The sequence below is a fragment of the Sparus aurata genome, chromosome 24 (assembly GCF_900880675.1).
Source record: "Sparus aurata chromosome 24, fSpaAur1.1, whole genome shotgun sequence".
NCBI lineage: Eukaryota > Metazoa > Chordata > Actinopteri > Spariformes > Sparidae > Sparus > Sparus aurata.
The window spans coordinates 4,288,420-4,302,477 of NC_044210.1; the positions used below are offsets into that span (position 1 = coordinate 4,288,420).

At 39.9% G+C, this 14,058-nt stretch overlaps 2 protein-coding genes across 5 annotated transcripts in view; both read right to left on the reverse strand.

The window, feature by feature from the left end:
* LOC115576970 (proline-rich protein 12-like) overlaps positions 1 to 6,493 on the reverse strand; it is a 28,844-nt gene extending 22,351 nt beyond the window's left edge. For both annotated transcript variants that reach the window (XM_030409699.1, XM_030409698.1), the window contains exons 1-2: positions 5,983 to 6,493; positions 449 to 606 (exon numbers count right to left, since the gene is read on the reverse strand). In XM_030409699.1, coding sequence (XP_030265559.1) covers positions 449 to 606; positions 5,983 to 6,065 — 241 coding nt within the window. In that variant the 5' untranslated portion in view covers positions 6,066 to 6,493. The remainder of the gene's footprint in view (positions 1 to 448; positions 607 to 5,982) is intronic.
* A 487-nt stretch (positions 6,494 to 6,980) lies between these two features.
* On the reverse strand, positions 6,981 to 13,434 carry prrg2 (proline rich Gla (G-carboxyglutamic acid) 2). 3 transcript variants are annotated; one of them, XM_030409408.1, is made up of 7 exons: positions 13,416 to 13,434; positions 13,084 to 13,184; positions 10,024 to 10,196; positions 9,600 to 9,633; positions 8,981 to 9,113; positions 7,594 to 7,737; positions 6,981 to 7,367 (listed from the first exon to the last, which is right to left on the reverse strand). In XM_030409408.1, the coding sequence occupies exons 2-7, from the start codon at positions 13,166 to 13,168 to the stop codon at positions 7,325 to 7,327; spliced, it is 612 nt and encodes a 203-aa protein (XP_030265268.1). In that variant the 5' UTR covers positions 13,169 to 13,184; positions 13,416 to 13,434; the 3' UTR covers positions 6,981 to 7,324. The 3 variants fall into 3 exon arrangements, with proteins under 3 accessions (XP_030265268.1, XP_030265269.1, XP_030265267.1); XM_030409409.1 differs by lacking the exon at positions 13,416 to 13,434 and adding an exon at positions 13,263 to 13,377 and having other exon boundaries at positions 8,990 to 9,113; XM_030409407.1 differs by lacking the exon at positions 13,416 to 13,434 and adding an exon at positions 13,263 to 13,377.
* Between the last annotated feature and the right edge of the window lie 624 nt (positions 13,435 to 14,058).

Here is a 14,058-nt window from a genome sequence, read left to right on the forward strand (position 1 = left end):
TCGCCATGACGTGTACCGTCACTCCTCTTTAGGAGCCACAGCCCCGGCCTTCTGTGTGAATTAAACAGCGGTTCGTCTTTACTCCAGCGGTGCTTCGCTCTGTGTGAACAACCACCGCGGAGAAGTGGTTAACCACTGCTGTGGTGTTAATGTGGCGTCGCTGTGTAAAAGGAGATACTTATAGCTCATAGGGCTGGATCTGGACTGGAAGTTGTGTCGCGATTCTGCCTTCTCACACAGACAGGTTCGTGGATCTGAGTGTCATGATTTCAGTTTCGATATATCGTTACAGCCCTAGTCGTTATACATAATTTTTCTGATTATCGGTATCTGTGCCTTTTGTGATTGCAGATAACAATAAATGTATCTAAAAATGCAATAATTCAGCTCCGACCCAGCCTCCTTTCTGTCAATAGTCATATGTACTTACAATCCAATGAGACCTTACCAAGCGTGTGTCCAGCGCCACCCCAGGCGCCACCCTGTCTGGAACCTCCTGTGTGATGGTTGGTTGCATAGCCCTGGAGGGAGTGTGGGGTGCCATAGGCTTGCCGGTGGAGCAGTTCTGAGTCTGGGTGGGATGACCTGGAGCTCCCATACATAACGCTGAGGAACACAAGGTTATTAGATTTGACTCTATAAGGAAACTTATTGACAACACGTCCCTTTATACCTGACAGGTCAGACTGTTGGGCCTACAGTTTGGGAGTTCGTTTACCTATTTAAAGCAAATGCCAGCTTCCAGTCTTTACTGCAAAGCATTTTCTGAAACCTACCACAAGAAGTGTGATATGGTTATGAAACAGACTCCATTTAATTCTCTCATCATTCTGCACTGTGAGGCTCAAAATCAAAGTTAAGTCTTTTATGGATACACTGTCATATTGGGGATGGTCTGTATTGTTAACGTTCACATGGCCGCCTCATCCATCCATAACTACAATCCATTCTTCTTGACATAAATACATAATAATTCATATCACATCATTTTGGCAAATAGTAAACGATGGAGAGATAATTATTTATGTATTAAAAAATAATATCTAATTTACATTAGATCACCTGGGGAATGCCATACTTGAAATGATAGTCCATTAGTCAATTAGTCTCACAGAAGGTACTAAACTGCAGGGTTTGGGGTAACTTGTTCCAAATGCAGTAATATGTTTCATTTAGCGTAAGAAGAAGAAGCGTTAGAATAATAAAGGAGTCACTAATAATCTTCCAGTAATATATTATACAGTTAAGTCACGTAATGATTTACAGTCTCCTTTACAAACCAATGTGAAGCATTTTATTTTAGTTTAATTGTACAATATTAAATAGACAGCATGTAGGTTCAAAAGCCTTTTATTTAACACAGTGGTTCTTAACCTTTTCACAACCTGTCCCACCTCAGAAAATATCTGACTCTCCAAGTACCATCATTATGACCCATGTAGAAAATCAGTAGTAGAATTAGTCAACCCTGTTCAGCTAAATGTAGTTCAAACAGGAGTCAAAGTTATTCTCAATAGGTATAGGCTATTATTTATTGTTGAGTTGTCAGCCACAATCACACTGTGCACAGGAGTAGCTCTAGAACTGGTACTTCAACTATAACGTGATATTTGTGCCACATTTGTGAAGGAGAAACGGGAGATTTTGAGCACAGAAAAATATATCTTGCAAGCACATACATTATATTTTGAAGAGAAATTATGCAAGAGCAAAACAGAATTTCATTTCAGCAAACAAAAATATAGTTTGCGCTCAATAAATGAATGGAGCAAGAGTTCGAGAGCGCAGAGGTTTTTATTATTATTGTGCGTAAAAGCTAATAGATAAAAGCAAGCATGCAAATACATTTATTGAGCACAATTTTTTTTTTTTTTTCACCAGTGGTACGCATACCATAATTTGAGAAAGGTAGCATTAGACTCAGCCACAAACACTACAATTGGAGTCTACGGAGCTCAGCATCTGAAACAGTGCATCGTTGATTTTTACAAGTCAGGAAAGTCACTAAGAGCCATTTCAAAGCAGTTATAGGTCCCAAGATCAACTGTGCAAACAACTGTTTGTAAGTATAAAGCGCATGGCACAGTTGTGTCACTGCCACGATCAGAAAGAGAATGCAAACTATCACCTGCTGCTGAGAGAAAACTGGTCTGGATGGTCAAGAGTCAACCAAAAACCTCCAAAAAGCAAGCCTGCAATGAATTACAAGCTGGAGGACAGGTGTCAGTGTACACAGTCAAATGTGTTTTGCCATGCACTGAGAAGCTGCTGTGCAAGAAAGAAGCCCTTACTCCAACTGCAACACCTTAAAGCTTGTTTGCTGTTTTGCTGCCAGTGGATCATCTCCAGCATTATCTCCAAATCTTCTGGAAAACCTAAATTATCAGCCACTCTTGGGTCTTAGATGCAGTTGGGTGTTCCAACAAGACATCCATCCATCCATTATCTGAAAGCGCTTATCCTTTTCAGGGTCACGGGGGAACTGGAGCTGATCCCAGCTGACATTGGGCAGGGTACACCCTAGATAAGTCGTCAGTTCATCAGAGGGATGACATATAGAGACAAACGACCATACACGCTCACATTCAAACCTACAGACAATTTACAGTAACAGTTTAACCTAATGACAGCTTTTTTTGCATGTCTTTGGACAATTATCCCAAAAACACATCAAAAGTGTTGAAGGACTGGCCAAATCAGGCTACAATGAAGGTTATGGAACAGCCATCCCAAGGTCCTGACTTGAACCCAGTTGAGAGCACGTGAACTGTGCTGTGCCAGGAAGATAACAAATTTGCTGAACAGAGAGCTGAACACCAATTCTGATAAGTGGAGTGGTTAAAAATTAAGCTTGTGGGTGGCTATCAGGAGTGCCTAATTGAGGTGAAAATTAGTCATTTGACATTTAGTCAAATATTAGGATTACTGCATGTATATTTTTGAGCTAGCAGATTTGGTCACAATTTCGGAAGACCCATTTATTATTATTCATTATTCAACCAAACTATATTAAGATTTTTTGTGAAAAAGTAATATGTGTTCCATCTAGTTCATTACAGAGAAAAATAGACTTGTAGTAATCATTGGAACTCAAGACTGCTGTGATATACATATATAAAAGTCGATGTGAACTTGACCATTACCGTGACTATATACTGTATTGGGGCATAGACTCATGACCACCAGCATTTTTCCAGATCTAGGATCCACATCATATTGTACTCACTTATAAATATCAGCCACCTATATACGCCTGATTATTTTCATCATGATCCATGCATTTAACTGAAATACAGAAAAACAACCTATCTCACAAAGTTTAAGAAGGGTAGCAAAAATCCTGAATTCTTCCCTTTATCCCGAACAGCTCAGGGTTAGGTTAATGGGGGTTTTGCAGAAATCCTTCCAGTAGTTTTTGTGCAATCTTGATGGAAAAACAACCAACCAACTTACCAATAAAGGACACAGGAGAAAACATAACCGGCTTGGCAGAGATAAACATAGCAAGTTTAACAAAGTTAGGGACTTACATTTGCTACTCTAGAAACTATTTCATATTGAGGAAGACGACTTTCTTCTCTCACACGTACAACTTACTCCACAATAGATCTTTTTTCTCATGTCTTCTGTCTTGTGTTTTATTCAGGGGAACCACCTACAATTGATTACATAGTTTGAACTTACAAAGCACAAAAGAGAACAGTAATAAAGGGATTTGGGGTATTTATTGAGGGTTGTATTGATGACGTTAGAATAACCCAGAACGTCTTTCAAGCTTTTGTAAGAGGGTGTTTTATTCAGCACAGCTCTGTGATTTAAAAAGATGAGAGGGATGAATTACTGAAGTCACAGAATGTTGGAAATGTACTTTTATCTGAATGGTCTCTGAGAAGATACAGCAAGACATGTGGTAATTTTAATATTTAGATCTAAAAGCCAAACCGATTACTGCATGTATTCTTTAGGATTTAGGTTTATTTTCAGTCATATTTTCTTTAAGAAATGTCAACTTAAATATATAGACAATTGTAATTGTCATTTGAGTCTTTGTACAATAACTCACTGTATTGTTCTGTATTGTCCCTCTCAAAGGAAAGTAGAGTAAACTAAGGTACTTTTCATTCAGAAGAAGGCTTTGTGCTTGTTCCCTGGACAGTTCAGACTTTCCTCGGCTCATTTCAAGCACCAAATGGTTCCCTTAGTTTGCTTGTTTTACTCCAAACTTTTCCTCAATGTGGTCCTCAACCAATAAAGGTGTTCCTGGTTTGATTCCGCAATCAAGGGGGCACGTTTATTACTTGATATACCCATGTTTCAAATCAGATGCTTTGATTTCAGTCATTAACCAGGGAATTCTGTCACGTATGTTACTAAAACACCAAATCTACTATTGTTTTCTTCATGAACAACACTAGGATTTCCACGACTCATTCCATAATTTCTTCCTTCGTGCTGAATGTAGTAAAACAATTACTAATGATTAGTCAAAAAAAAACAGGAAATGCCACTGACGATTCTATTAATGGTTTAGTCATACATCCCATAAAAGTCCAAAGCATGCTCTTAAATTTGGGTATTGCTGTGTTTTTTAGTCATTGTTGTTAATTGAATACCTTTGTTTTATGGTGTCTGTTGGTCAGACATAAGCAAATTAGAAATTTGGACATAAGACTGGTTAATATTTGTGAATCTGTTGGTCCATACATCTTGTGTTTTAATACATTTTGGAGTTTTTGGCAGAATACCTGGATCAAATCTACCTGCCACTTCATGGTCGTTAATTTAAAAATCAACAATAGCCTATGCACCTTTTGACAACATTACCTGAACCAGAGCAGGACAATCTGCTGCTACTTTGAACATGTCTACTGTTTGTAGTTTAAAGAGAAGCATCATCCATACAATTCAATACACTGTGTCAGAGATGGAACTCTATCAGCTGGGGTACCGTGGAGATCTGATGTGGTTGCCAAGACGACCGCATACAGGGAGCCGAGCTCAGAGGAGCTAGCCAACTTTAGCATGTCTCGCAGGCCACAATTCCGACACACTGACGCTCAACCCGCTGTCTTTCATGTATTAACAGTGGCTGCCTGGATACAGTGAGTGAGTTGGTCATCATTTTGGAGTCTGCTGGCATGTTACAGCGCGTCACCTGTTACCTGTCCTACTGAGTAATGAGGCTGTTTGCTAACGTTCGTCGTGTTGCAGGTTTGATTTGAATACACTTGAACCAGCCGCAGCACAGACCAGCCACTGTCTGACACGTGACCGTCCTGTACAGTAGTGTTTACCGAGGCAGCCTGTGTGTCCTCTGAGCCCAACAAGTTCAGCTCAGCCTCAGACATGTGTCTCAATTCTGAATGAAGCTGCTGGTGCCGTGCTTAGCCGCGGTTACAGTTTGCACTGTTATTTCACCATCTCAAACGAAGACTTCTAAATAGGCTAAGCAACAACCACAAGTCTTATTTCGCGCATTATTTATTTTGCAGAGTTTTCTTTTCCCGTTAAATGGAGTGCAGGTCGTTTTTTTTTTTTACACCCCCCCCTCCTCTCTGCTAGGTGACAGGCAGCAGCCCATTGCATCGCAATGCTTTAATTTGTAGGATAGTCAATTAGTGTTGCACAGATCAGGCTTTCCCCTGTCGTGCATGTATTAAGTCTAAAGAAGACGAAGCTGCAGTGGAGGCTGGAACCTAGAAGTGATCTTTCACGGGGGTTTAATTATTTTTTTTAAAAATGTATGTTATAACAGGCTCAGCTTGCATCAACCCATCCCCCTGGTTTCCCCCCATGTACTGTCTCCATGCCACTAATAACCTTCCATCGCACTCCATGCATGTGTGGAAGGTGGTCACAGTGAGGCAGCATCCCGCAGCCCCGGCTGAATGCAGAGGTTCGGGCAGAGCTTGTGCCATTGTTATCTCCACTTCCAGCTCCCCGGTGCATCCAGAGGAGCATGCTCTGCGCGCCGAGGCTTACCTTGCTTTGGCCGATCTGTCGTAATTCCATCCCGTCCCAGCCCCGAGATCCCCGAAGCCTGCAGCGGGATAATTCCTCTCCATGAAATAAAGGGCTGGGTGAAGATGGGCAGATAGCGAGGGGGGGAGGGGAGGGAGTAACGTCTTCTCCGCGCTGGCTTCTGTTTATTTCTCCGCCTGACGAGCCTGTAGACTGTGGAAGGAGGAGGAGGAGGAGGAGGGGGTCACAGCAGCCAGGAGAACCTCCTCCCTCGTCTCCTCTACCCCTGTACTTCACTGTCTATTGTCTCCCGTGACACGCTGTGGATCCGCGGAACAGATGCTCATCATTCTCAGGCAGCTTTAATAAGCTCATCATAATTCATATTAATCCAGCCCCTACTACTGCGCCGCCGCCGCTGCTGCTGCTGCTGCTCACTCACTACACACTCAGGCTATTTTTGTTCATTTCGTTCACAAGACGCCATTTTTAGGAGGAATGACTGGGCTCGTGTTCATCCTATCCTTCCCTCCCTCGCGCGCGCGTGCACGTGCGCAAACACACGGTGCCATGCACAGCAGCGCAGTGTGGTGTAGCAGTGTTTTGTAGTACTGTGGTGTAGAACTGAGGTGTAGCAGTGTGACTGTGGTGTAGAACTGAGGTGTAGCAGTGTGTTGTAGTACTGTGGTGTAGAACTGAGGTGTAGCAGTGTGTTGTAGTACTGAGGTGTAGCAGTGTGTTGTAGTACTGTGGTGTAGCAGTGTGTTGTAGTACTGTGGTGTAGCAGTGTGGTGAAGAACTGAGAACTGAGGTGTAGCAGTGTGGTGTATCAGAGAGTCTGGTGCAGGAGCTCAGGTTCCGTGTCCAGCTGTGGTGCTATAACAAACAGCTGTGATGACTAACATACACATAAGTTGCAACATGTGAAGAACGTGTTGACATGTCGACACAATCGCACCTGTGTACTACAATTGTCTCAATTGCTCAACAGTTACAACGGATGAACAAAGTGTCTCGAGTCACCTGGAAGCGCTTTTGTGGTTTATTATATAAAACATAACACAAAACAATATTCTCTGTGAATCGATGGCCTTTTGCTATGCGCAAAAGTACCCTACAAACAAAACACAGCTGTGTGTACAGTACAACGAAACATCATACCCACCCCCTGCTGGATCCACTTTAAGGCATCACACCTGCACCAGCGCCAGCCAACATGCAGATCATACTGTCAGGGGTGTCGATATGTGACTGTGTTGTGACTTCACTCATACAAACAGTGTCTCAAAAAAACACAATATTTTAAAGTGCACTCAAACCATCAATTCCCATCACCCATACAGAGGAGCCTCTGCCAGCCCTCTCAATTGTTGTCTCCTGGATCAGCAATCTCTGATGGCACCCCCCTGTGGTCAAAGAGAGCAGAGATCTGTGTGAGGTTTATTGTATAATGATTCATGAGGATCCAACAGTCTCTGTTTCTGTTCCTAGTCTTCAAAAAGGGAACTGCAGCATACTGTGAGATTAGATGATGGTGTAATGGAATACACATGAAGAAAATAAAGTCCTCTAAATTACAATATCAGAAGCAGTATAATTACAAACACACTTAATCATTTCTGACAGGCTTACCCTGAATATGGAGGTGGTGGGGCATCGTGCTGCCCACTGTGGGCCAGAACCTCATTGTAGCTGGGTAGACCTGGCGCGATGATCCCACCCAGGGGCACTGTCTCCGGGGCTGGCTGCCCATCTACTACCATTCTAACCGGAGCTCTGGATCATCACACAGCACATTAAACAGAAAATGACCTCAATTGAATTAAACAATACAAGTTGCTAAAATTTGCTCAGTAGATTTGATGGATGATTTGATACGTTAGAATTCCTGTTTTTATTTATTTTTTTCAAAAAATTTCTTTCAAATTTCATTCAAAGGGTTCAAATTGTCACTGATGGTGGTGCTCAAGAAATGGTTACAGGGTCTGAAATTAGGATTCTTAAGACTCTCAATGAACTATGAAATGAAACACAATGGTCATGTGACCAAACCAGCATTTGCTGTGCATTCTGTTTTAGACTGCTATCATTTACTGTCATAGCATTTTAAGGACTGAGTTTTCATTTAAATTCCTAAAATGGTTATACTTTGAAAGGTAATAATAACTAGCAATTACGTTTGTTTGATTTTTGGCTTCTTTTCACTTGCAGCCAGCATTTGTTAGCCCAAAATGTAATATTGACTGAATACAGAATTTGAAATAGGTTGCATGGATGAATACATTACAACCATAGAATGAAGGTATAGTTTAAAAGCTAAATCGACATTTAAAAAAAATGTATTTATAAGAATTGATCTTAACAAGAAACAACACCAGGTCATTCTTATTGCTGTTAATCATTTTAGAGTTTCTCTTCTCTTCAACACTGACAGCTATGCTATTGTGGGACTTACACTTTTAAATGTCCTGACAACTGTCACTTACGTCACAACTGTCTCTGTCAGCGCATTTCTTTTGCTGTATGAAGCAATATATATTTCAGACGCGCACGTGAATGCTCTTTGAATACCATTTTGCACTTCCTGGAGCCAGTTTCGATCCTGCATTTTATTTCGATTGTCCATATTGAAGGCTCATTTCAATCAATTTTCAATTTAATATCAAAATCATGACATCCCTCCCAAGTACAACTACTCGAAAAATAAACCTACAAAAGGTTGAAGGTGTCTGTAAGACATGGGACCTTTGTGTAGGACACTGACATCGGTGATTTCTCAAATCTAAGATTAAGATGATCCTTAGGGACTATGAATTTGTTCAGTAAATTTAATATAAATGTGATTTTCATTTCGATTCTGAATGTTGGTGGTGCTAGACAGAAGGTCAGGGGAGTCACTGAAGCAGAGAAATCATTATTTGCTGGCCATGAATAACTTTACCAAATTTCATGGCAGCAGTATTAAAATGCAGTGGTTTGAGCTGGCTACAAGGACTAATGGATCAATCAATCAACGCACTGGGCTGACCTCCGTCCACCCTTGTTCTTGGCTTTGTAGCAGTAGATTCCCAGCACAGTTGCGATAACAGCAGACACTACGACAGCCAGGATCCCTGCCACCAGCGCTGACACATCCACTCTTGGTGCCGACTCTGCATAGACAAACATCACTGACATTAAACCATTGTCTCTTAAACAGTTCTCCTACTGTCAGTCAACTAATCATTACAGTGATGTCTTCAGTCATTACTGCCTTCTGTTGGTCTAATTGGCCTTCGTCATCAGTGATTCTCCATGCAATCAACTGTTGCTGTAATTTCTATACAGTTTTGAAACACACAACAGGTTTTTCTGTAATAATGAATGTATTCTGACTACACTCAGCAACCAAATATTCTCTTGGGGCTTGTGTTGTAGAAGTCAGTAGCATCCCCAAATGAGTTTCCCTTTAAGCAAGCAGATATATTATAATATTAGCAATACAGAAATAATGATTAAATGATCAGCATGAACTGTATTTATAATGTTTTATTGTTGCACATTACTGTACTACATTACTACAAATGACTATATTCTGTTGAATGACCCTAACACCAAGGCCTGCAATCATGGATAATATCAATCTGTGAAAGGGTTACCTTGACTGTTGACATATTTGCTCCAAAATAATTCCTAAAAATGGAAACAAAAGAGAATTTCATGCATAAGTTTAATTAAAATAGGGGAAAGGGGGGAAAAAACAAGAGGCAGCCGACGCGTCATGGTTTTGATTTGTGGTCGGTTAGTTCCTGTTTTATTTTATTGCAGTTAAATCCTCTCGCATTTGTGTCTTTTTTGTGTAATTCTGACACCACAGGATCACAGGACATTTCATTTTAGCCATTGTGAACATACCCGAAGAGTCCTCTTTCGCAAAATGCTCTCTGAAATATGTTTGGATGAAAAAATCTGTTGTTGATTGGTTCTCTAAATCTGAATGTGTACATTGAAAAAAAAAACCCTGGAGAATTCTACATTCAAATGAGTGTGCAGAATAGCAAGAGTGAATGCCAGCAGCATTACCGTCTGATAGTCGTCCTCAAACACCTCTCTGGCCTCCTCATAGCTGCACATCTCTTCCACACACTCCCTCTCCAGATTGTCACGCACCACTAACTCAAAGTCCCAGCTGTTATAAAGCAGCGAGCGGGAAAGGAAGGAGGTCGCTGACTTATCATCCACCAACATTGGATCTCCTAAATACACAGGCCATATACATTGATCAGCCACAACATTTAAACCACTGACAGGTGAAGTGAATAACATTGATAGTCTTAAACAATACATTGATCTGATGGGAACCTGGTTCCCTGTATTCATTTGGAAACCACGTCACCTGCACCATGCACCTAAACACCAATGTGGATAATGTATGTTGTACTTGTTTCAATTAATGTATTAATGTACTGTGTGCATTTTAAAGCCTGATCTAATTCGTCAGTGCCACAGAGTGCCATGCTGTTTGCCATGCAAAACTCACTATGCACACCAAAGTGAATTAATGTACTACATTAAATAGTCACTTACAAATCCATTTCCCCACATTTGAATACAATTTTAAACACCTAACGATAAGGGTACATTCATTAACATTAGCTAATGTAGTACACATTAACTTAACACTCAATTAATAGTTAAGTGATGTGACAATTAATCATTTACTAATTGTTTTCATGCTGTATTTTTATTCAATAGTTTAATAATATTAACAACAATAACAAGGACACATTAATTAACATTGATTAATGGGGTAAAAACATCAACTCACAGACAATTAAAAGTTGACTTATTTGTCAAATGTATTCATTGATAGTCTGGATGATATGCGAAAAAAACCTTCACTTTTTCAATAGCATTTAACTTGGTACACTTGTACAGTTTGGGGTCGTGAACATTTTCAACAATAGAGCCATGGCAAAAACGCCACGTGGCGGCCTTGGAAGCCATTCTACTTTCCACCATAACTAAATTATGAATTTTGCATCTAATCTGCAGAACCAAACATGATACCACAGAAAAAGTTATGTGTACCCCTATGTTTTGATGGTCAAGGATTACAATGATACCATATATTACATTATACATTGTTCAGGTTAATATGTAATGATGAATTCTGTTACACTTCTAGAATGAAACTAGAGACCATCTTGCGATGGGAACACATCACGATGCTCATTAACATGTTGACCCAAGAGTACTCAGTCGTCATTACGACATCATTACATAAGCTCTCAGTAATCATGGGTCAGACCAATCCATCTTAACTCAGCTTTCATCTTGATCTCAATTACATAGTGTTAGTAATATAGGTAATGTTCAGTTTGTTGTTAGATTTCTGTTCACTTAGTGCTGGTAAATTTATTGGGGGAACAGCCCCACCAGCTGGTGAGTTATAGCAATTGACGTCACGTAGTAATGTTCAGAGTGTTGGTCAAGGGACAGTTGTGCTGTGCAATATTTCCATTAGAAGTTAAATGTGTGTGATTGAAACAGTAACAGCGCCAATACAATTTGGAGCTTAGATGCTAGCCATGTAATAATATGCTAATCTGGGTGAACCCAGTGGCCAACCACAAACTAGTGTTCAGGCTGAGCCTATTTCTGTTCTCTCCGTTACACCTGTAGAATTTCATCACTGCATCTTGCACAGTTATGGTGCTATGATACTGACAATGACAGTACATTTAATACTTAAATTAATAATCAATATGAATTATTGATTAATTCATAAAGGTCATAAAGATGTTGATCTTGCTAGCACCAATTAATATTGTTAATACTGTTTTTTGTTTTTAAACACTCGTGTTTTCTGATTGCACATTAATGAAGTAATGTATCTATTTGTGTCTATGGAAGATGAATATATATGAATGCAAAATATGATATTGAAACCGGTTCTCAAGCTGTGGCATCGCTCTGTCCTTTTTCTCTTTTAAGACAACCCTCTGATCTAGGACTGTGTTGGATGGATTCAGTGGTGTTAAATAGGCACCCCCTATTGATTCAAGCCCATGACACCTTTGATGGGCTCAATAGAAGAACCAGTGCCCTGGTACTACCCACACTGTCCTCCACTCAATGAGATAATTAACATGATGGTAGTAAAACAAATACACTTTTTTTTCCCTGTTGCACTAATAGTTGTGATAAGGGGAAACAATATTTCACACCTCTGTATGTTTTTAACATATTGTGGAAGTGACAATTAAATTGAACTCAGACCTAATATTCTGTCAGGAGTTACTGTGTCACAAGAGGTATATGCAAACTAGCATATCCATCGAGTGTGCACTTAACAGGCTTAACAGGCTATTGTAAGGCTCATGACAGGCTGTAACATGTACATTGTAATGTACATTATGAACATAAACACGAAAATGCTGGATTACGTTTCCGTCTCCGCCAGTGAGGGAGTAAGTGCACGCTCGGCGGATTGACTAGTTTGGTCTAGCTACCGGAAGACACGGATGTCAACAAACAGGTAAGTAGCTCCTTGCACAAACACACTGTTTTAACTACTCCTTTTTTATTCATTTTGAGTCATACACGCTACAGTGCTGTGTGCTAAGGTGTCTGCTGATGTTGCATAACTTTTGGTGTGAGATGTGGAGCATGTTAAGATGCTTAAAACCCAGTGTAAAGTTCTGACCCCATGCTGTTAGCTGTCAATGCTAAGTCTCTGTTCACGGAGCTCTGTAATGGTTGGACCAAATGTGTTCGCGTCTTCGGTACTGGCAAGTCAAGGGTAGCTTGAGCAATGAAGCTGCATGTTTAAATCGACCGAAGTTCTCCTTTAAAGTGGTAGTATATGCTGTAGGGAACAATTTGCCTTTAAATAAAAATGAATAAAGTATTACATACATTTATTTTAAATAACGTGTACCATAAATTAAATATGTTGAGATTTTTTTGTATTGTTTTTTTTTTATACACTGAAAATGTTCAAAAAGTTTAGAAGTGTTTAAGTTAAATAAACGTGGTTTATTAAATATGTGTGCACTGGAACAAATAGATGTCTCTTTTTGTTATTTTGTGTTTTATGCTTTAGATGTAAACTAATGAGTGCAGTCTATTGTGGTTTACCTTGAGTGTGTCTGAAGGCAACGGAGCAGTGGGCAAGCTGCAGCAGGGATAGTAGGGAAATCCACACCGCTGACAAGGCTGCCATGGAGGCCAAATACTACCTGGAAAAGGACAAGGAAGGAAAATTATTCCAACATGAACATCTGACTCTCACCTGTCCAACACTGTTGCTTCCTTACTTGTATGCAGGTTGCTATGGCTGTCAAAACTCTCCTGGACAAAAAAACATGTATTCCTCTAGATTTTCAGCAACATGAAGGCACCAGTCTTACTTCAAACTAAACGTATGTATGCTGTGTTTTAAGTTGAAACCGACAATCCACATCACAAACCTGTTGGACAGCATACCAGCCAGAGGGAGGATCCTCCAAAAACCTGTCTGTCTGCCTGGCTGTGTACTCACAGCACACTGGCTCTGTTTACCTGGTCTGCTCAGGTGTGAGTAGAGAGAGAGAGAGAGAGAGAGAGAGAAGAGAGAGAGAGAGAGTTGCCACATTATTTTGCATTGCACGCATTGCAATTGGCTATAGATTGGCAATAGACTACAGAAGTAGTTAGGTATGTCTGTTAGTTGTTTCACATACTCGGTCATGTACTCATCAGTCCACAGGTTGGTATTATCGAGGTGTCAAAGGTAGACTTGCCCCTGTGGACATTGGTCTCCCCAGGAAGACCTTATGAGGAAAAATTAATTTTAAAATATAAATATAGATATACATATACATATATATATATATATATATATATATATATATATATATATATAGATATATATATATATATATATAGATAGATATATATATATATATATATATATGAAGCATTTATCTACATTTGTAGCACTGGACACCTAAAATACAATTAATGGCAAAATAAATGTTTGCAAACGACAGTCAAACATATTTAGCAGTCAAGGCAGCTCTTGTATGGTCATTCTACTGAGGACAGTAAGGTCGAGAACTACTTCCTGTTTTG